Raw genomic sequence first — 15003 nt, 5'->3', positions numbered from 1 at the left:
TCTCTCTCTCTCGCTCTCTCTCTCTCTCTCTCTCTCTCTCTCTCTCTCTCTCTCTCGGAGTTTGCTCTTGGTAAAAAGATATACGAATAATATTCAAATAGAAAAGTTTCTAGAAAAAACTCTTTAGAGTAGAAACGCGGAAAATATTGCCCAATGTTTATTGACCAGAATCTAGGCAAATGAACTGGGCAATTGAAAGATAAAGTCTCAATTATCTTAATAGTGAATGAATTATCGCATGATATTTTTATGTTGAATAATAAAATATAATATTTTACAATGTATAGAGTCAAACGACGAAAAGTATTTGGCAGAATTTTGTAGAGGAAAAGATTTGGCTAGAAACTGTTCAGAAACTGGCTACACGAAAAAAACAATTCTGTTGGCAATCGTTGTGCAACCGAATTTTCGGTTGCTCAGGGATCAGACAAAAACTCGGCTGTAGGAACAGAAAAATTCTTTTATGAGGCTTCTGTATAGTCAATTGTTCTCAGTTGTCTCAACCGAGTTCTAATATCGTTGAATGTTCAGACGAATATTTTCGGTTGCGACAACAGAAATATTAGTTTTCATAACAGAGATATCGCTTCTGATCACCTAATTTTCAGTTGGTTCCTATTTCGTTGCACCAACTGAAACTTTTTTGCGTGCAGAAACTGATCAGTAACCAAAATTCCTGACTAGTTATTGGCTAGAAAGAAGTCGCTCTGTCTACTTAGGTAATGACTGACGCGTTGATATTAATCCTCAAAAACTTTAATTCTATCAAAATAGATATTTTAACGCGGACGTTTTGAGATTTGCGGAAAGAATAACAGCCGTCTCTAGGGTATGATAATCAAAGTCGCCGTGGCGAAGGCAGGTATGGAAGATCGACTTCGTCGATCGGCGGACGAGATATCGCTTGGAAATTCCATCGCGGCCTGTAAGCGGGATTAAAATCGCGGGGAAAATACGATCGGATGGGATTCAGGGGACGCTCTTTGAAAGAGAAACCCCTCCTTTCCTTGGAAACAGTCGCGAGGCGACCGACACGGCCTCGTATAATCCACATAAATAAGGAACGAACGGTTCGATTGACGGTCCCGAACCGAATTATCTTGCGTACGAATAATTCAGCGGCCGTCAGATAATCTCATCGACCCCGGCACGACCCCCCGCCGCGCGCGCGCTCGTTTTCGCGTTATAATTGGTGCGCTTCCAGACGGATCGAGGCGCTTTTCGGTTCGAGCGTCCCGGCGTCACGGCGAATAACGTCGACGTTCGAGATGAGTGGAAAATATCTCCGCACCGGACGCCGTATGTCGTTGCGCAAAGCGCCGATTACGCTGCCGTCATGAACGACGAACGCGATGACTTTACAATAGCTGCAAATTATGCCGAGCACGTCGGCCGCTTACTTATTTGTGCAGCACTTTCGTTTATGATGAACCAGAGAGAGAGAGAGAGAGAGAGACAAAGAGAGAGAGAGAGAGAGAGAGAGAGAGAGAGAGAGAGAGAGAGAGAGAGAAGTGAGGTTACACACATGCACATACACACGTACTTACACAGGTGTAGGACAGCCAGCAGACAGACGCGACGAGATAATTTAGATGATAATTTAAAGACGAAGAGCGCTGCATATTTATGTGGACCCGGCATACATTCGCGAGAGCGCCCTTATCCGAATGACATCTCGCTCAACGTGACACTTGCGACTTTCTGTTTGTCACGGCGGGAACGTTTCAATCAATATTATTTCCTTCAATGTTTCACACGTCTTTCCATCTCTCGTGGAACAATTTTTGGAGAAGCCGACACCTCCGAGTGAAAAATAACTCAGGATGTAGTCAGTAACTTTTACTCAGAATTTTTGTCATCACTCTAAAACTAAAACTAAAACTAAACGCCTCAGCCGCTTTTCGATTTTAGAATTAATAGAATAATCGATTCTTAACAGAAATTCGAAAATTACTGGCTAATGTTGCACATTTAGCATTTTACCATTCTTACAATTTTGATAATTAAAACACAAGTATCGTAGAATCGATGCATTATAAAAAGACATTTTGCTAATTGGCTCGAAAGTTTTTGTGAATTTCGCGAAGATAGAGAGAAGCGCACAATATAAAAGCTACACGATTTGAATTATAATGTGCTAAGAGTTCAGACAAAGTTTTGCCAGTGCTTACTACGACGCTAATATTAGAACTAATACTAGCTTACTAAAATAGATCGAATTTAAAGCGTGCGCCGCGCTTTCAGTATCGAAAAGTAATTATTATTTGCGTAATTACGAAGTTCCCTTCGATTCTACGAGGTCGTTTTTCCGTTCTTGTCGAACAGGTTTGTCTCGTTAGGTTCATTCAGGCGTAATGAAGACTCTAGGAATAACCGCGGAGAAGTTGGAAAGATATGCAAACCGTGGCGTACATAAGATAATAGCGGCCGTAGGAAAAGTTAAACTTGCGCCATTAAATCTGGTCGAATCGTAATGCCTCTGTCGCGAGGTCGCGGCCGTTCGCATCTACAAACTGCCCTGTCTCGATCGTGTTTCTCTCCTTCTTTCCGAGAGAAAACATCAGCCGGTAAATTTTCAGAAGAAACATCGACCAGTATTTTCCTGCCCAACATGATTGATTATTCTGAATAATTAATATAAGCCGTCCACTAAATCCTAGCCGGCAAAAAGTAGGATTTATTTCTTAGACCTGTTTTTATATTGAATAATGCTTCTGAAATTACTACTTCTCCCTCTCCTGCCTTCCGATAAATCCTAACCGGTACAAAAATTAGCCAGTTTTTCCTGGAGATATTTCTACTTGGGTCGTTCTCGCGCGGAGAAAACGCGAAGCCGCGTCTCGTTTGGCAGATCGATTTTGCGCTATACCGTTAACGTTAAATGTCTCGATCGAGTCGAAATTCCGTTAAGGCGAAGTCAAGTTGCGTCGGGACGGCGGCTGGAGGGGGGAGGGGGAGAGAGAAAGAGATCCGCGGTTGAAAGGAAGAACGGATAGATCTGTCTCGGTGATTCCGCATGCGGGATGTCCCGTGAATCGCGTTCGCGAGCATCGCGAGGACATTAAGTGCTCTCGACGCTTCGGTAATAACGTTCTAATTGCCGTTGTATTGCTGCCATTAACGCGCCTCGAGCCGTCACGCTGTGCGCAACGATTGCATAATGCGTCTGACGTAACGGCTTAGCGGTGACGTAACGCGAGCGTGAGCGACCGGCTCGCCCGGGAGAGCGATCGCGGAAAAGAGGCGAGACTCGCCGTTTCGCGCTAATATAAAATACATGTTGTCCGTGTAAATGACATGAACGACCCGTCTGGTCACTTGCATTAATTAGCCGTGTTTCTTACACGTTTTATGGACGTGATTTACGTTTTTCAATGCCGCATTTTTTCAATCGCCGACGTCTTAAGTTATGGGTAGTCATCGCGGGATACTCGACCGTGGATTCGATAAAAGATACTGAGAGAAAAAGAAACGATTGATCTAATTGACATTTTAGTTATTTTCAGGCCCGATATTTTTTGCACGAAAACGGTAATGATAACTTGCATATGAGGTTATCATCACTACGCATTACAATAGAATTTAATAAAAATATATCTTTCATGACCATAATTTATAGTGACTATCTCTCTATGTGATTATACAGTTCAAGTTACAACCATACATTATATAGTTACAATATTTTTCTCAGTGAAAGAACGTTGATTATTTCAATGGCGATCCCGGTTGTATCGGATCTAATTGCTCGATTGATACTGTATTCTCTCTCTCTCTCTCTCACACACACACACACACACACACACACACACACATTAGCGCGCGCATCCGAATAATATATTCCGATATCAGTTAGCGAAGAGACGAGCGCGACAATGTACGTTTCTGGATCCCAGCTAGACGGATCTAATATTTCGAGTCTTGATTTCATCGATCACGTCGCGTATATACCATTATATATCCCTTGACATGTTATAAGAGCATTAACGTGCGAGGTAAAAATGGCGTCTCGATCGACGAATGAAATAGAACGCCGCGGTCCTTTTATTTGGTATATGACAGCACTAACAATATTATACGCCGTTGCCGTCGAAAGTGTTTCGGACCAGCGGTGCATCTGCAAATTGAATGGAATTGAATTGACTGTTTAAATATTTTCGCAAATCACGTCGTACGTTAATCTAACGATGTTTATAGATACCCGTTCAACAGAGTTCGCCTCTGTGATATTACTGTCGTCCGTTAAAATGCGTCGTGCATTATATGAGATGTGGCATACTAAAGCAATAGAATCGCGCAAACAAACCCCGGCGAAGCTGGCGCGTCTCCCGCATTTTCGAGCGCTGTCGAGACCGTGGAAGTAATTTTAAATAATGCAACAATAGATCGGTAACGCGACTTTGCGGAAAAGTTAATGCCGCTGACCCAGATTCGATGTTACTATCACGTGTACAGACAGCGTGTCAGGCATTAATTGATTAAAATTTTCCTTGGCTAAAATAAGCGGCATATCAATAATCAAAACTAATCGGTCGTCATACACGTAATCACGAGTGATTTGATCGACTGATGAGATTAATTATTGATCGCTGTATAATCGATCACACCAAAGTTTGACGGATAATTAATTTCATCAATTGACTGAATTATTTATGATTTTCGTACACGACGATTGATTAATTCTGACCATCGATTTACCGATTATTTTAGTCAAAGCCAATTTCGATCGATTAACGTCCGATGCCGCGTCATTCATTGGGACGCTCGATTCACCGACGTTTCTCCATGCTTTCGCGATAGTTCCTGACGAATTTATTCGAGATACTTTGAAGATTAGCCAGTGGATCGAAAGCTTTCATTAGACTCGCGAGTGATGGAATGAAAAATCTCGTATAAAACACAGTCGAGGGTCGCTTTCGACGTGAAGAGCAAATTCCGCGCTCCCGGGTTGCCTGCGTTGAGGTCGTTTTTGTTCCCTCTATTATCTCTCATCAAATTTCACGGATTTTTCGCTTTTGCCTTCCCTCATTTTCTCTTCCAAAATCGCGGACAACTTTTCCGGGTGTGCAGCGAGGTAGCGCCCTTCTTAATCAAGTTCCACGAGCGCAGCTTCAACTACGGCTTTTTTGCTCCTCTTTGCAGCAGGATTGGGAGCTGACTAAGGGCACGATGCCCTGGGGAAACGCCGTTAGGAGATGGGCCGAGATGCAGGACGGCCAGAGAATCCTGCTGACTACGCCCAGCGTCCTGGTCGGTTTCAGGGTCGAGGTTTATCGGGCGGAAGGCACCACACAATGGTACACAGCCGTGATCGTCGGTTACAACGAGTCCACTAAGGTAAGACCGGTTGGATAATAAATATTATGGCGAACCAGATGGAAACTGTCCGGCAGCAACGACTAGTCGGACCTCCGACCTGCGATCGTCCGATCTCGTATCCTATCTTCGATTCTTCTTAAGGGAATGCCGAAGTGAATGATGAACTCGAAAAATGTCGATAACGTAGAAGCGATCGTCACGATCACGCTATTCTTTTCGTACTTCTTGCACATATAGATCTTACATAAATGTGTGAGTTGAAATGAAATTTATGAAATTCAACAAAAAATTTGTATTTATCGACTTACCATAAAAATTTTTTATTGATTTCATGCGACTGTTTAACATCAATTATTCATTAACGTTTGCACTTTAATTCTGTAAGAGCATTTTCAATTTGATGCATCCAATTAGAAGAAAAAAGAAACTATAAAGCTGTGTTGTGTCGGTAGCCAGCATCGTCTTAAAGGGATGACCAACTAAAAATGTCGATAACGCAGAAGCGATTGTCACTAACGCGATTATACTATTTTTTTCGCATTTCCCGCACATATGGATCTTACATAAATGCGTGCCGCTCTATTTTACCATGCTAACAGAAAATATAGTCATAAGCGCATATACAAAAATTTTTCTGTACACATTTTGTGTATCTTTGAGCTTCTATATCCAGTTTTATAGACACAAAAATGTTCCTTGAAATTTTCATTAGTGGAGCAAATGTACGTGCGGCACGCACAAGCTGCGGGATTGTTATATCGAGTAAATATCTACACCAGATTTCAATTCAAAAAATTTTTGTCGTTTTAACTACATATCAAGCGATGCTCCAATTCATTATCGTATGTACTCTCAGTGTGTAGATGCATTTGTGATTTTGTTTAAGCAATATATATACGATGTAAACTTTGCAGAAACAAGTCAATTTTTTGTCGGTAAAGTTTTCAAGTTAGTGACATCTTCTTAATCCCCGCGTTTCCCGCGGAAGCGATATTCGATGTTCGCGGGGAGCGCTCAGTCGATTCAGCGTTCGAGAATATCGTTTGGAGCAAATCGCGACCCTCTTTTACGTTTCAACCAATTGCGCGTCTCTATCCTGAACATTTCACTGAAAGAAAAATTCACGATCCGATCGAAAGTCAACAAACGGATGTCCCATTCGAACAATGCATCCAGTCGTTTTTGGAACCCGATTGAACTGTCGATCAAGTCGATCGGATATCCTTTCGTTAATTTTTCGTGGACTTTTCTCTCAGTGCTTCGTCTCCATTTGCGAGTTGATGCCGAGGCGAAGTGCAAAGGGAAAGAGATTAAATTTTATTCGATATTATGTGTTCTATACTTAGATCGCGCGCGCGAGCGAGCGAGCGAGCTTCATTACCACGAATCAATCCATTAGTGGCGGGATTGATAGCGAGACGAGAAGACCTAAAGAAAGGACTCCAATTTTAGTCGGCAATACCACAATTAGATCGCGCTTATTGAATATCAGGCAATTATTCATCTGTGCCCGTCTAAACGACAAAAACGGCATTTAACGTTCGTCATGATTGCGAGCCTGAAATCGCGATGAATCTTGCATAATTTCTCACGTGCTACGCTCGCCGTGAAATACACTCAACACGACTAGAGTTACTCTAAGCAGAGTTTGGCCAAAGAGAAAGCAACTTTTAATTAGTCCACTATCAAATCCCACAAAATATCCAATCACAGTACTCCTATCGCAGTAAGTTAGATTAGGTTAAGGAGAGATAGACAAAGAGAGAGATTGTCTTTTTCTCTCGCAGGTAGGCAAAGAGAGAAATTGAAAATATATCCTTCTCTCTCGCAGGATTTTGATAAAACCGCGGCCAAACTCTGCTTAGACAAGGTGTAGGTAAGTAAGCTCGCGCTGATTCACCGCGAACGCGCCGAAGTGATCTCCAATTTTTCCCAGCGTCCGATATTTCCGTCGTTTTTACCGTTAAATATCTTAAGACGATGGAACGGACGACAGACTCGCATCGCCGCGAAGGTAATCCTCCTTTTCCTCCTCCTTCTCTTCCTCGTCTTGCCTCTCGGCGGAAGCTTCCGATAATTTATCCCGACATTGGTGCAGCATTCCTATTGGAAAACTAAATCCCTAAAATAGTCGGCGACGAGGAAACGGTCCGGAAAAGGTGTAGGGATCGAAGGGCGTAGGAACATAAAGTATCGGTAGACATAAAATGTCGCGGCAAGCTTTTGTCGTTCGCGCTCGTTTTCTGCTCTTCTCTCTCTCTCTCTCTCTCTCTCTCCCCTCTCTCCCCCCTACTATGTGCGTCTGTCGCGAATATTCCTCGGGGGATGCCGAGGGAATCGAATCGTTTGCCCGTTGAGGTTCACTCGGGTATTCCCCATCGTCGTAGCGTCCGTCTCCCGATGCGAACAAAGACTCCAATGAAATACCCCACCATCAAAACGTACGAGCGATAAAAACGTGTATTATATATCATTTATTACGCGAAGCATTGATGAATTAATACGAGTGCGAGATCGCGCAATTTCATTTAGTTTCGCGTATCAAATAAGCGTTTTCGGGCTTTCCCTGCGGTCAGGAACAAGAGGAAAAAAAGAAGAGAGGACGCGGAAGGATCGAGAGCGAATCAAGAGGCCCTTTGCCGACAAAAATTGCTTTCGCGGGGGGGAGGGGGAATCGATGACGACGCGCACAAAAGTTCCGCGCCGTGCGATCGCGCGCAGCTTCTCGCGTGCATCTCGTAATAGCCAGACAACTCCGTCTCGCCGCCGATCAGTTAAGCGCATTGACAAGGGGAGGCGTCGATCGTGACGGGTCTTAACGAGCAGCCAGACCATCGATCGACCGATCTCTGACCCGCAAATTGGCGGACGTGCGGGGCGGGGAGGCGGCTCCGCTCGCTCTTTGGGGAAACGCGAAATTTCTCGGAAGAATCGAAATCGATTAACGCGCCCGCGAGGCGAATGCAGATGTGGATCATTGAGCAGCCCGAATACAATCGCTCTCGTGAGATCGACGAACCTGAAAGACGACCGGGTGTCTTGGCTCTTTCGGTACCACCGCGGGTTGCAGTTATTTACGACGTCCGTCGAGTTTAACGACAAAGGATATAGGCGAGGAAAGCGAAAAAGAGGAGGGGAGAAAGAGGAGGAAAAGAGTGTATAGGTAATTGCGGATCGATGTACACGCAAAGAATATTGTAGCAAAAGTTACATTACAATTTTAGTCCGAGTTCAAACTGACATCATTACGAAAATTATAATAAAGCCACAGTAACATGATAATTGTTATCATGTTACATTTATGATAATGTTTACTATATTTATGATCACTTTTGATATGTCTTATTATAATTTTTTGTCATAATGCCAGTCTATTCTCAGAGTACTAAAATTATATATAATAATCTTTACTACATTATTTTCTCTGTGTATTCGTCTGCGAGAGAGATCTAGTTTTATTTTTAATGGACGAGATCGACGCGCGAGCCTGATCAAGTGGTTACAGGATCTTGACAGGAGTAAAAATTAGGTAAAATTTTGGGATCTGTAAAAAATTGCAAATTAATAGAAGTATGAATTTTTTGTTATATACGTCTATTAAGTAACATTTAACAATATTTTGGTGTGATTATCGGTTCACGGAGTGAATTAAAAAAAAGAAAATATGTCGTAAAATGAAAATTAAAAACAATCAAATTTGATCTTCTTACTGAAGAACTCGAGTTTATAAAGTAAATAAATAAAAAATTATTTTGCTTCCGTGAACTGATACAGATAACTGTGATAAACATTTGTGTCAAACATTCACAGTTAATCGAATAAATCACTCTCGAGTTATCATGATTGCAGTTAAAGAAATGCTACTTTGAAAATAGCATTGAACGCGTTTAGAGTTTTATAATGAATTCTTTCGCATTTTTTTATACCAAGATATTGTTGAATGTACTTAATAGACTGACATGACGAAACATTGACACTCCTATTAATTTACAATTTTTTACGGCTCCCCAAATTTTACCCAACCTTCACTCCTGCCAGAGTCTTGTAATCCCTTAATAGCGCTTGACAGATTCACGATCGTTTATGGGAATCTTATTGACATTTCCTTCTCTCTTGATCTACTTCCAGGACTTGACCGTCACCGACGATACGGTCCTCGAAGATCACAACGAGGATCCCACCTTAGTACAAATGCGGCTAATCGGCGATGGAGGTAAGGAACATTAGCACGAAATAAGACGCGCGCGTTTAATCGATAATTCGATATAGTCAGTTTGAAAGTAAAAAATTTGCGAATCACAGAGAGAATCGCTCAACTTGTTCATGCTCTCTAAATACCTTGGAGTGAGATTTCACTCGAAACGAGTGAGAAGTGGCAGTATTTTCGCTCGAAGCGACAATGAAGATACTGCCATTCGAAATCGCAAGAGTGAATATTTCGTTCAAGTTTAGGATGGATCCTAACTCCATATGAGCGAACGTTTCAGTCGATTTGAGTGAATTTGTCCCTGTGAATTACATCATAGATTCGCTCTTCAGTTTCGAGTGAAGATATTCACTCGACGATTCAGAGTGGATAATTCACTCTGTACGAAATTCACTTTGTGGGAAATCAGTTTCGGATCAGTTTTGGATCAGTTTCGGAAATCATCGATTCGGGTGACTCGGTGATTCACTCGACTTTTCGAGTGAAATTTCACTCCGAGGCATTACGAGAGCATTTCGCTGCTTAATTATTTGGTGAAATTATTTGGCGATTAATTCGAAATACAATTTCGGAGCATCGATCGCGTCGCGCTTACCCGAAAACCGTAGACGCGAATTCGATTATAATTTTCTGAACGATTGCTCACGAGCACGCGGCTCAACAGTTTCGAAATGCGCGTTTTGATAGCGTTTTCGCTTTTTTTTTCCCGCTCCACGCAGTCGTCGAGAGCATCATGAGGGGCGAGGTCGTCGGCATGACACCGAGGAGGTCGAGGTCATCGACTGCTCTGACGCACGCGCTCGTTGTGGTGAGTGAAATCCAATTTCGTTCTATTATTAAACGTCCTGCATAGTTTACGATAACAAATATCGTAAATACGAGGTGTATCGACGCGCTCTTTGCATTCCGCATAATGCCCCGCGCGTGCGACACAGACGTGCGTGATTCACACAGCCGCGCGCGCGCAGAAATAAATTCCATTAATCGTTATCCGGCCAACCTACTTTTCGCGTTATATCAAATTGTTCAGATAGCGTTCTTCCTCGATGGGAGACGAGTCGCGTGGCGATGTAGAATTTCAGCTCCTCGCTGAAACCATCAGACTTGCGCAAACATATCCGTTTTTCTTCCCCCTCCTCCTCTCGCTCTCCCCTCACGCGAGTGTTTTTCCTCTCTTTTTTCCGTTAGCCCCCTTTGAAAAATTAACTCTTCGCGGCTCGTATCGATCTGCAGCCGGCGCTGCGCGCGAATATCCGTCGCGAGACCGCTGAATCGGCGGCGTTGGCTTAAATTTGCGCGAAGGTCGCGGCAACCACCGTTCGGCGAAACCGCCTGTCGACGATATCGCGGCGTGATGGAATCGCGAATCGCGATAATCAACGGTCGAATGTCTTCCTCGAGCGTGCGATAGCGTGATAGTACGTGATCGCACGGTAAATCGTGATCGGGAACGCGAATCGACGACGCGCCGCGAGGAAACCGCGTTGCGCTCTTGCACTTGAGTTGCATTCCAAAACGTTCTTTTTGAGGAAATTTTGCTCGATACTCTAGATATAATGTGAATTATAGATGTTGAGTAAACTTCTCTTCAAAAAGACTTTGAAATGCAACCTTGGTAACGCACGTTTTATTCGCGGCATTGGCTTCGGGAGACACAACGGTCGAGTGAGCGTCTAGTGTCGTCGGATCTGCCACGGAGAGATCTAAGAGAATATCCCAATCAAAGGCGACGATCGTTCGAGACGGCTGCGTTATGTTCTCCGAACGCTCGAGACGAACGTCATCGATCGTCACGTTAGCTTAACCGGTCTCGTCGTGCCTGAGAACTTCGATCGACGCGTCGAAAAGTTCACCACGATTTCGATCGTCCGCACGGTGCATTTGACGTGGCATTTTTACCGAATTGCTGGACGTTTCATAATTTAACGGCGTCGCCGAGGTAATGCGCCCGCGAGAATAATGCGTCTTCTTCGATGTCGCCGTCGTTGTCGTTGTCTCGAAGTCTGTTATCAGCGGTTATTGTGTTGCCGGAGCTTATAGATAAGCGGGGTGTACGGAAAATGGGACATCGATTATCGATTGTGCAGATATCTTGAACGAGCACTGGTGACATTACGTCCACGTGAAATATCATGCGTCAAGATAACAATTTTGCCTCTCGCTCTTGTCTCTCCTGTATTCCGACTGTACGTGTTCCAAAATCGTTTTAATGAATTTGTTCCGGAGGAAGTGGGGGAATCGAGATGTGCACTTTTGTATTTTCGGGAATTTCGCCCTCGACGTTCTAACCGGATGTATGTTATCCTCGTGCAAAATTACACTCGTGGATTCCGCGCTGTTATCTTCTTCGGAATTCTCGCCATTTCGATAATGGCGAAATCCCGAAACCGTCAAGCGCGTCGCGCACACTTCCACGTCAGTTAATCTAATTAATTGACAATTGATTCGACCAGCTTCGGCACGAAATATCTGCGATCGCTCGCAATGGCTCGTGCAAAATACACAGACGCGCGATTAAATTCGATATTATCAAAGGGAGGAGGGCGCGCGCATCTCGCGTGGGTCTGCGGATTTTCGGTATACAAAACGACGTGCCTACTTGCACGAAGCGCTTCCCTTTAACGCAGGAAATCAATAGAGTCGAGCTTGCAGCACCCTCGGGCTTTCAGGAATCGGGAAGCCCGGAATAGAGTCCGTTGCTACCTTAGCGGCCGACTTCCGTCCGTCGTGTGCGCGAATGCTCCACCTTCCCCTTTCTCTTGTCTCAGCTTCTCTTCTCTTTCTGTCTTTCTCTCTATCTATCTATCTATCTCCCTCTCCCTTCCTCCCTCTGTCACCCCCTCTTTCTCTCTCTATCTTCCTCGCTGTTTGTCTCCGTCGCCCGTGTCCCCTTCGCTCGATTTTCCGTCGAGGCGGCAATCGGGGACATAGCCGTCGTGCTTGCGTGCTTGCGCCATGAATTTCTCCTCGCGAGAGACGTGCGCCTCCGGATTCTAGATAACGCGATCGTCGAACGAGACGACGATGGAACTGGATCAGGCCGCGCCGCTAATCCCGGAATGCCGTTCGCGAAGCTTTTCGCGAATACACTCGCTTGCACGGCCGTCGTTCCACTTCTCGCAGCGTGCGCCTCCGAAAATTCCTTTCCGCGAGAACGTGTCCCGCAATCACATTGTGATCATGACGCGTGTTCGTATACGTGCATGCGTACGTGTGTGTACGTATATGTGCGCGACGCCGCGATTTATTATTCTCCGTAAATAACGGCTCTCTCTCTCTCTCTCTCTCTCTCCTTCTCGTGCGCGCGCGCGTCGCGCCGGGAGTTAATTAATACGGACAGCGCGAGTATTTTGCCCTTTTCATGAATGCAAATTAGATGCCGATTCGGCATTGTTCTCGGGATCAGCGAGTTCTATTCCGTGGCTTATGTTGTCAAATTTGTCGACATAAATCTCGCGATTTATCGCCACGACGGCTGGCTGGATCCGCTGCTGCTGCCGGCCTCCACGGCATGGCGACACGAGCGCGACGAGAATAACGGCGATCGTAATTGCATATTCCACGCGGAGCCGTGTCCTGCGTCGACACGAAATCGTTATTAACTCCCCGATTCCGATGATATAATTAAGCGACGTCGCCGCGTCTTTTTCCGATCTGACGAGAGAATCGGCGATGTACTCTTATACTCCCGAAATATACCGTCATAATCTCATGCAAAAATAACCGACGCCACTTGAATGTCACATTTGTATCGATTCATTCCGCGCGGAGCACATTTCCAGTGTGCGCAGGTACTCTTACCTAAATACATACAGACGTCCATCAAGATTTCAATAGTGGCGAGGTGTCGCTGATATGACATTCTGACAACTGCACGCAAGACCGAGACCACCGGATATTCCTCTCTCTTTCTTTCTCCCGTTTAGTTAATGCGCTAAAGTAATTCGCCCACGTAATGTTAACTGTGCGCCAATATTAACTGCAGCTTCATAGTCACGCGGCAATGCAGCATGTAATGTCAAGCGGCACTGGGAAATATCGTGCGAAATTAGTTTGCTCCTATTTCTCGAATTGATTTTAATTCTATCATGTTGGAGCTCCACGATGTTAACCTGAGCGGAAATTCAACGCGGAGCTTGATCGATCGTATACTCAGTGCCGCGGCCAAAAATACAACCTTCATCCGAGAGTCCGCTTTCGCTGAAGAAATATCGACTTTGGATCGATTTTTCTCGCAGAGCCCGCGAAGACGGAAAGGACACCTCGGGTAATCCTCAGGCATCTCGCACGCCTCTCCTGGGCGGGCTCGATTTAGTTTCGCGTCGAACGCGCCGCTCGTTTGTCTCGGAGCTTAGCGAAGCGCGCGATTCATCGGCGACGGCGGCAGTGGTGTATTCCGGCATGGCAGAGGTCACGAAAGAAAGTAATTCCTTGGCTGGTTTCCACCTTGCCGCCGTCGCGGGCAAGATAATCGCAGGGCGTGGGATGGATTTCGCGACGAAAGAAAATGATTTACGAGCGCCCTCGGGGGATCCCACGGGGCCGAGGGGCCACCAAGAGGAGGAGAGCCTCTCGCGTATTAACGACATTGCAAGATCGAAGGGAGCGAATTCGGAAAGTTCTCGCCCCAAGTTTCCGCAAAGTGCGAAGAAATCTCAAAGTGGGAACAACTCGGCCCCTCCTCGGACCGACGGCGAACTCGCGAGAGTCGTCCGCCGAAACTCGTGCAAAGAGAGAAAGGAGGAGAGAACGAGAGAGAAAGAAAAGAGAAAGAGAGAGAATCGTCGCGTAGCTAACGATAAAACGAAAGTTCAAAGCGTTCGGATATGTACAGTCTCTTTAAAGGCGACGACTCTCGAGATCGTAACTCGGCGGCAACTTTTGATTACCATTTCGAATTTTCCCAGCTATCACCTGGCGCGCAAGGTCGCCACGAGGTCTTCTCCCCGGATTATCGCGCTCCTCCGTGCGAAAGTTACCGCCGCGATCTTCGCGATTAGATCTCTCATGCTCCTCGCGGGAGCAATTTGCTGCGTTTAGATCGCATTTTTACAGCTTTTCCAGTCAGCACCGTGGCGTTAAAAGTCGCGCCTTATCCGAGCATTAAAAAGCAGAGAGAGAGAGAAAGAGAAGCATTTATTTCTGTCCTAGGACACACCATCTAAGGACTGTTACATATAAAGCTGCATAAAGTGTATGATTACAAGAAATGACCTTTGATATATTATCTATGACGTCTTACAAATTCAAACTGGTATATTTAACTTTAAGGAGTGGGGAGGAATTAATTGTCATATATATTTATTAATGGATTGAAATATTTTCTTCTTTGACTGTGTGTGTATAGCACATAACTGTATTTAAGGAGACATGCAAGCAAGAGAATGAAGAGAGAGAGAGAGAGAGAGAGAGAGAGAGAGAGAGAGAGAGAGAGAGAGAGAGAGAGAGAGAGATATATATATATATATATATATATATAT

The 15003-nt window shown here is 44.7% G+C and overlaps 1 protein-coding gene across 5 annotated transcripts in view; it reads left to right on the top strand.

Moving 5' to 3' along the window:
* LOC116851235 (probable JmjC domain-containing histone demethylation protein 2C) overlaps positions 1 to 15003 on the top strand; it is a 402970-nt gene that overhangs the window by 91269 nt on the left and 296698 nt on the right. For all 5 annotated transcript variants that reach the window (XM_032830457.1, XM_032830456.1, XM_032830455.1 and 2 more), the window contains exons 4-6: positions 5140 to 5334; positions 9445 to 9529; positions 10243 to 10331. In XM_032830457.1, the coding sequence (XP_032686348.1) occupies positions 5140 to 5334; positions 9445 to 9529; positions 10243 to 10331 (369 nt within the window). The remainder of the gene's footprint in view (positions 1 to 5139; positions 5335 to 9444; positions 9530 to 10242; positions 10332 to 15003) is intronic.

The sequence above is a fragment of the Odontomachus brunneus genome, unplaced genomic scaffold, assembly GCF_010583005.1.
Source record: "Odontomachus brunneus isolate Ranch 3 - 2012 unplaced genomic scaffold, Obru_v1 Obru_scaffold_169, whole genome shotgun sequence".
Lineage (NCBI taxonomy): Eukaryota > Metazoa > Arthropoda > Insecta > Hymenoptera > Formicidae > Odontomachus > Odontomachus brunneus.
Note: the sequence above shows the minus strand (reverse complement) of the source record. Positions and strands in the feature narration are given on the sequence as shown.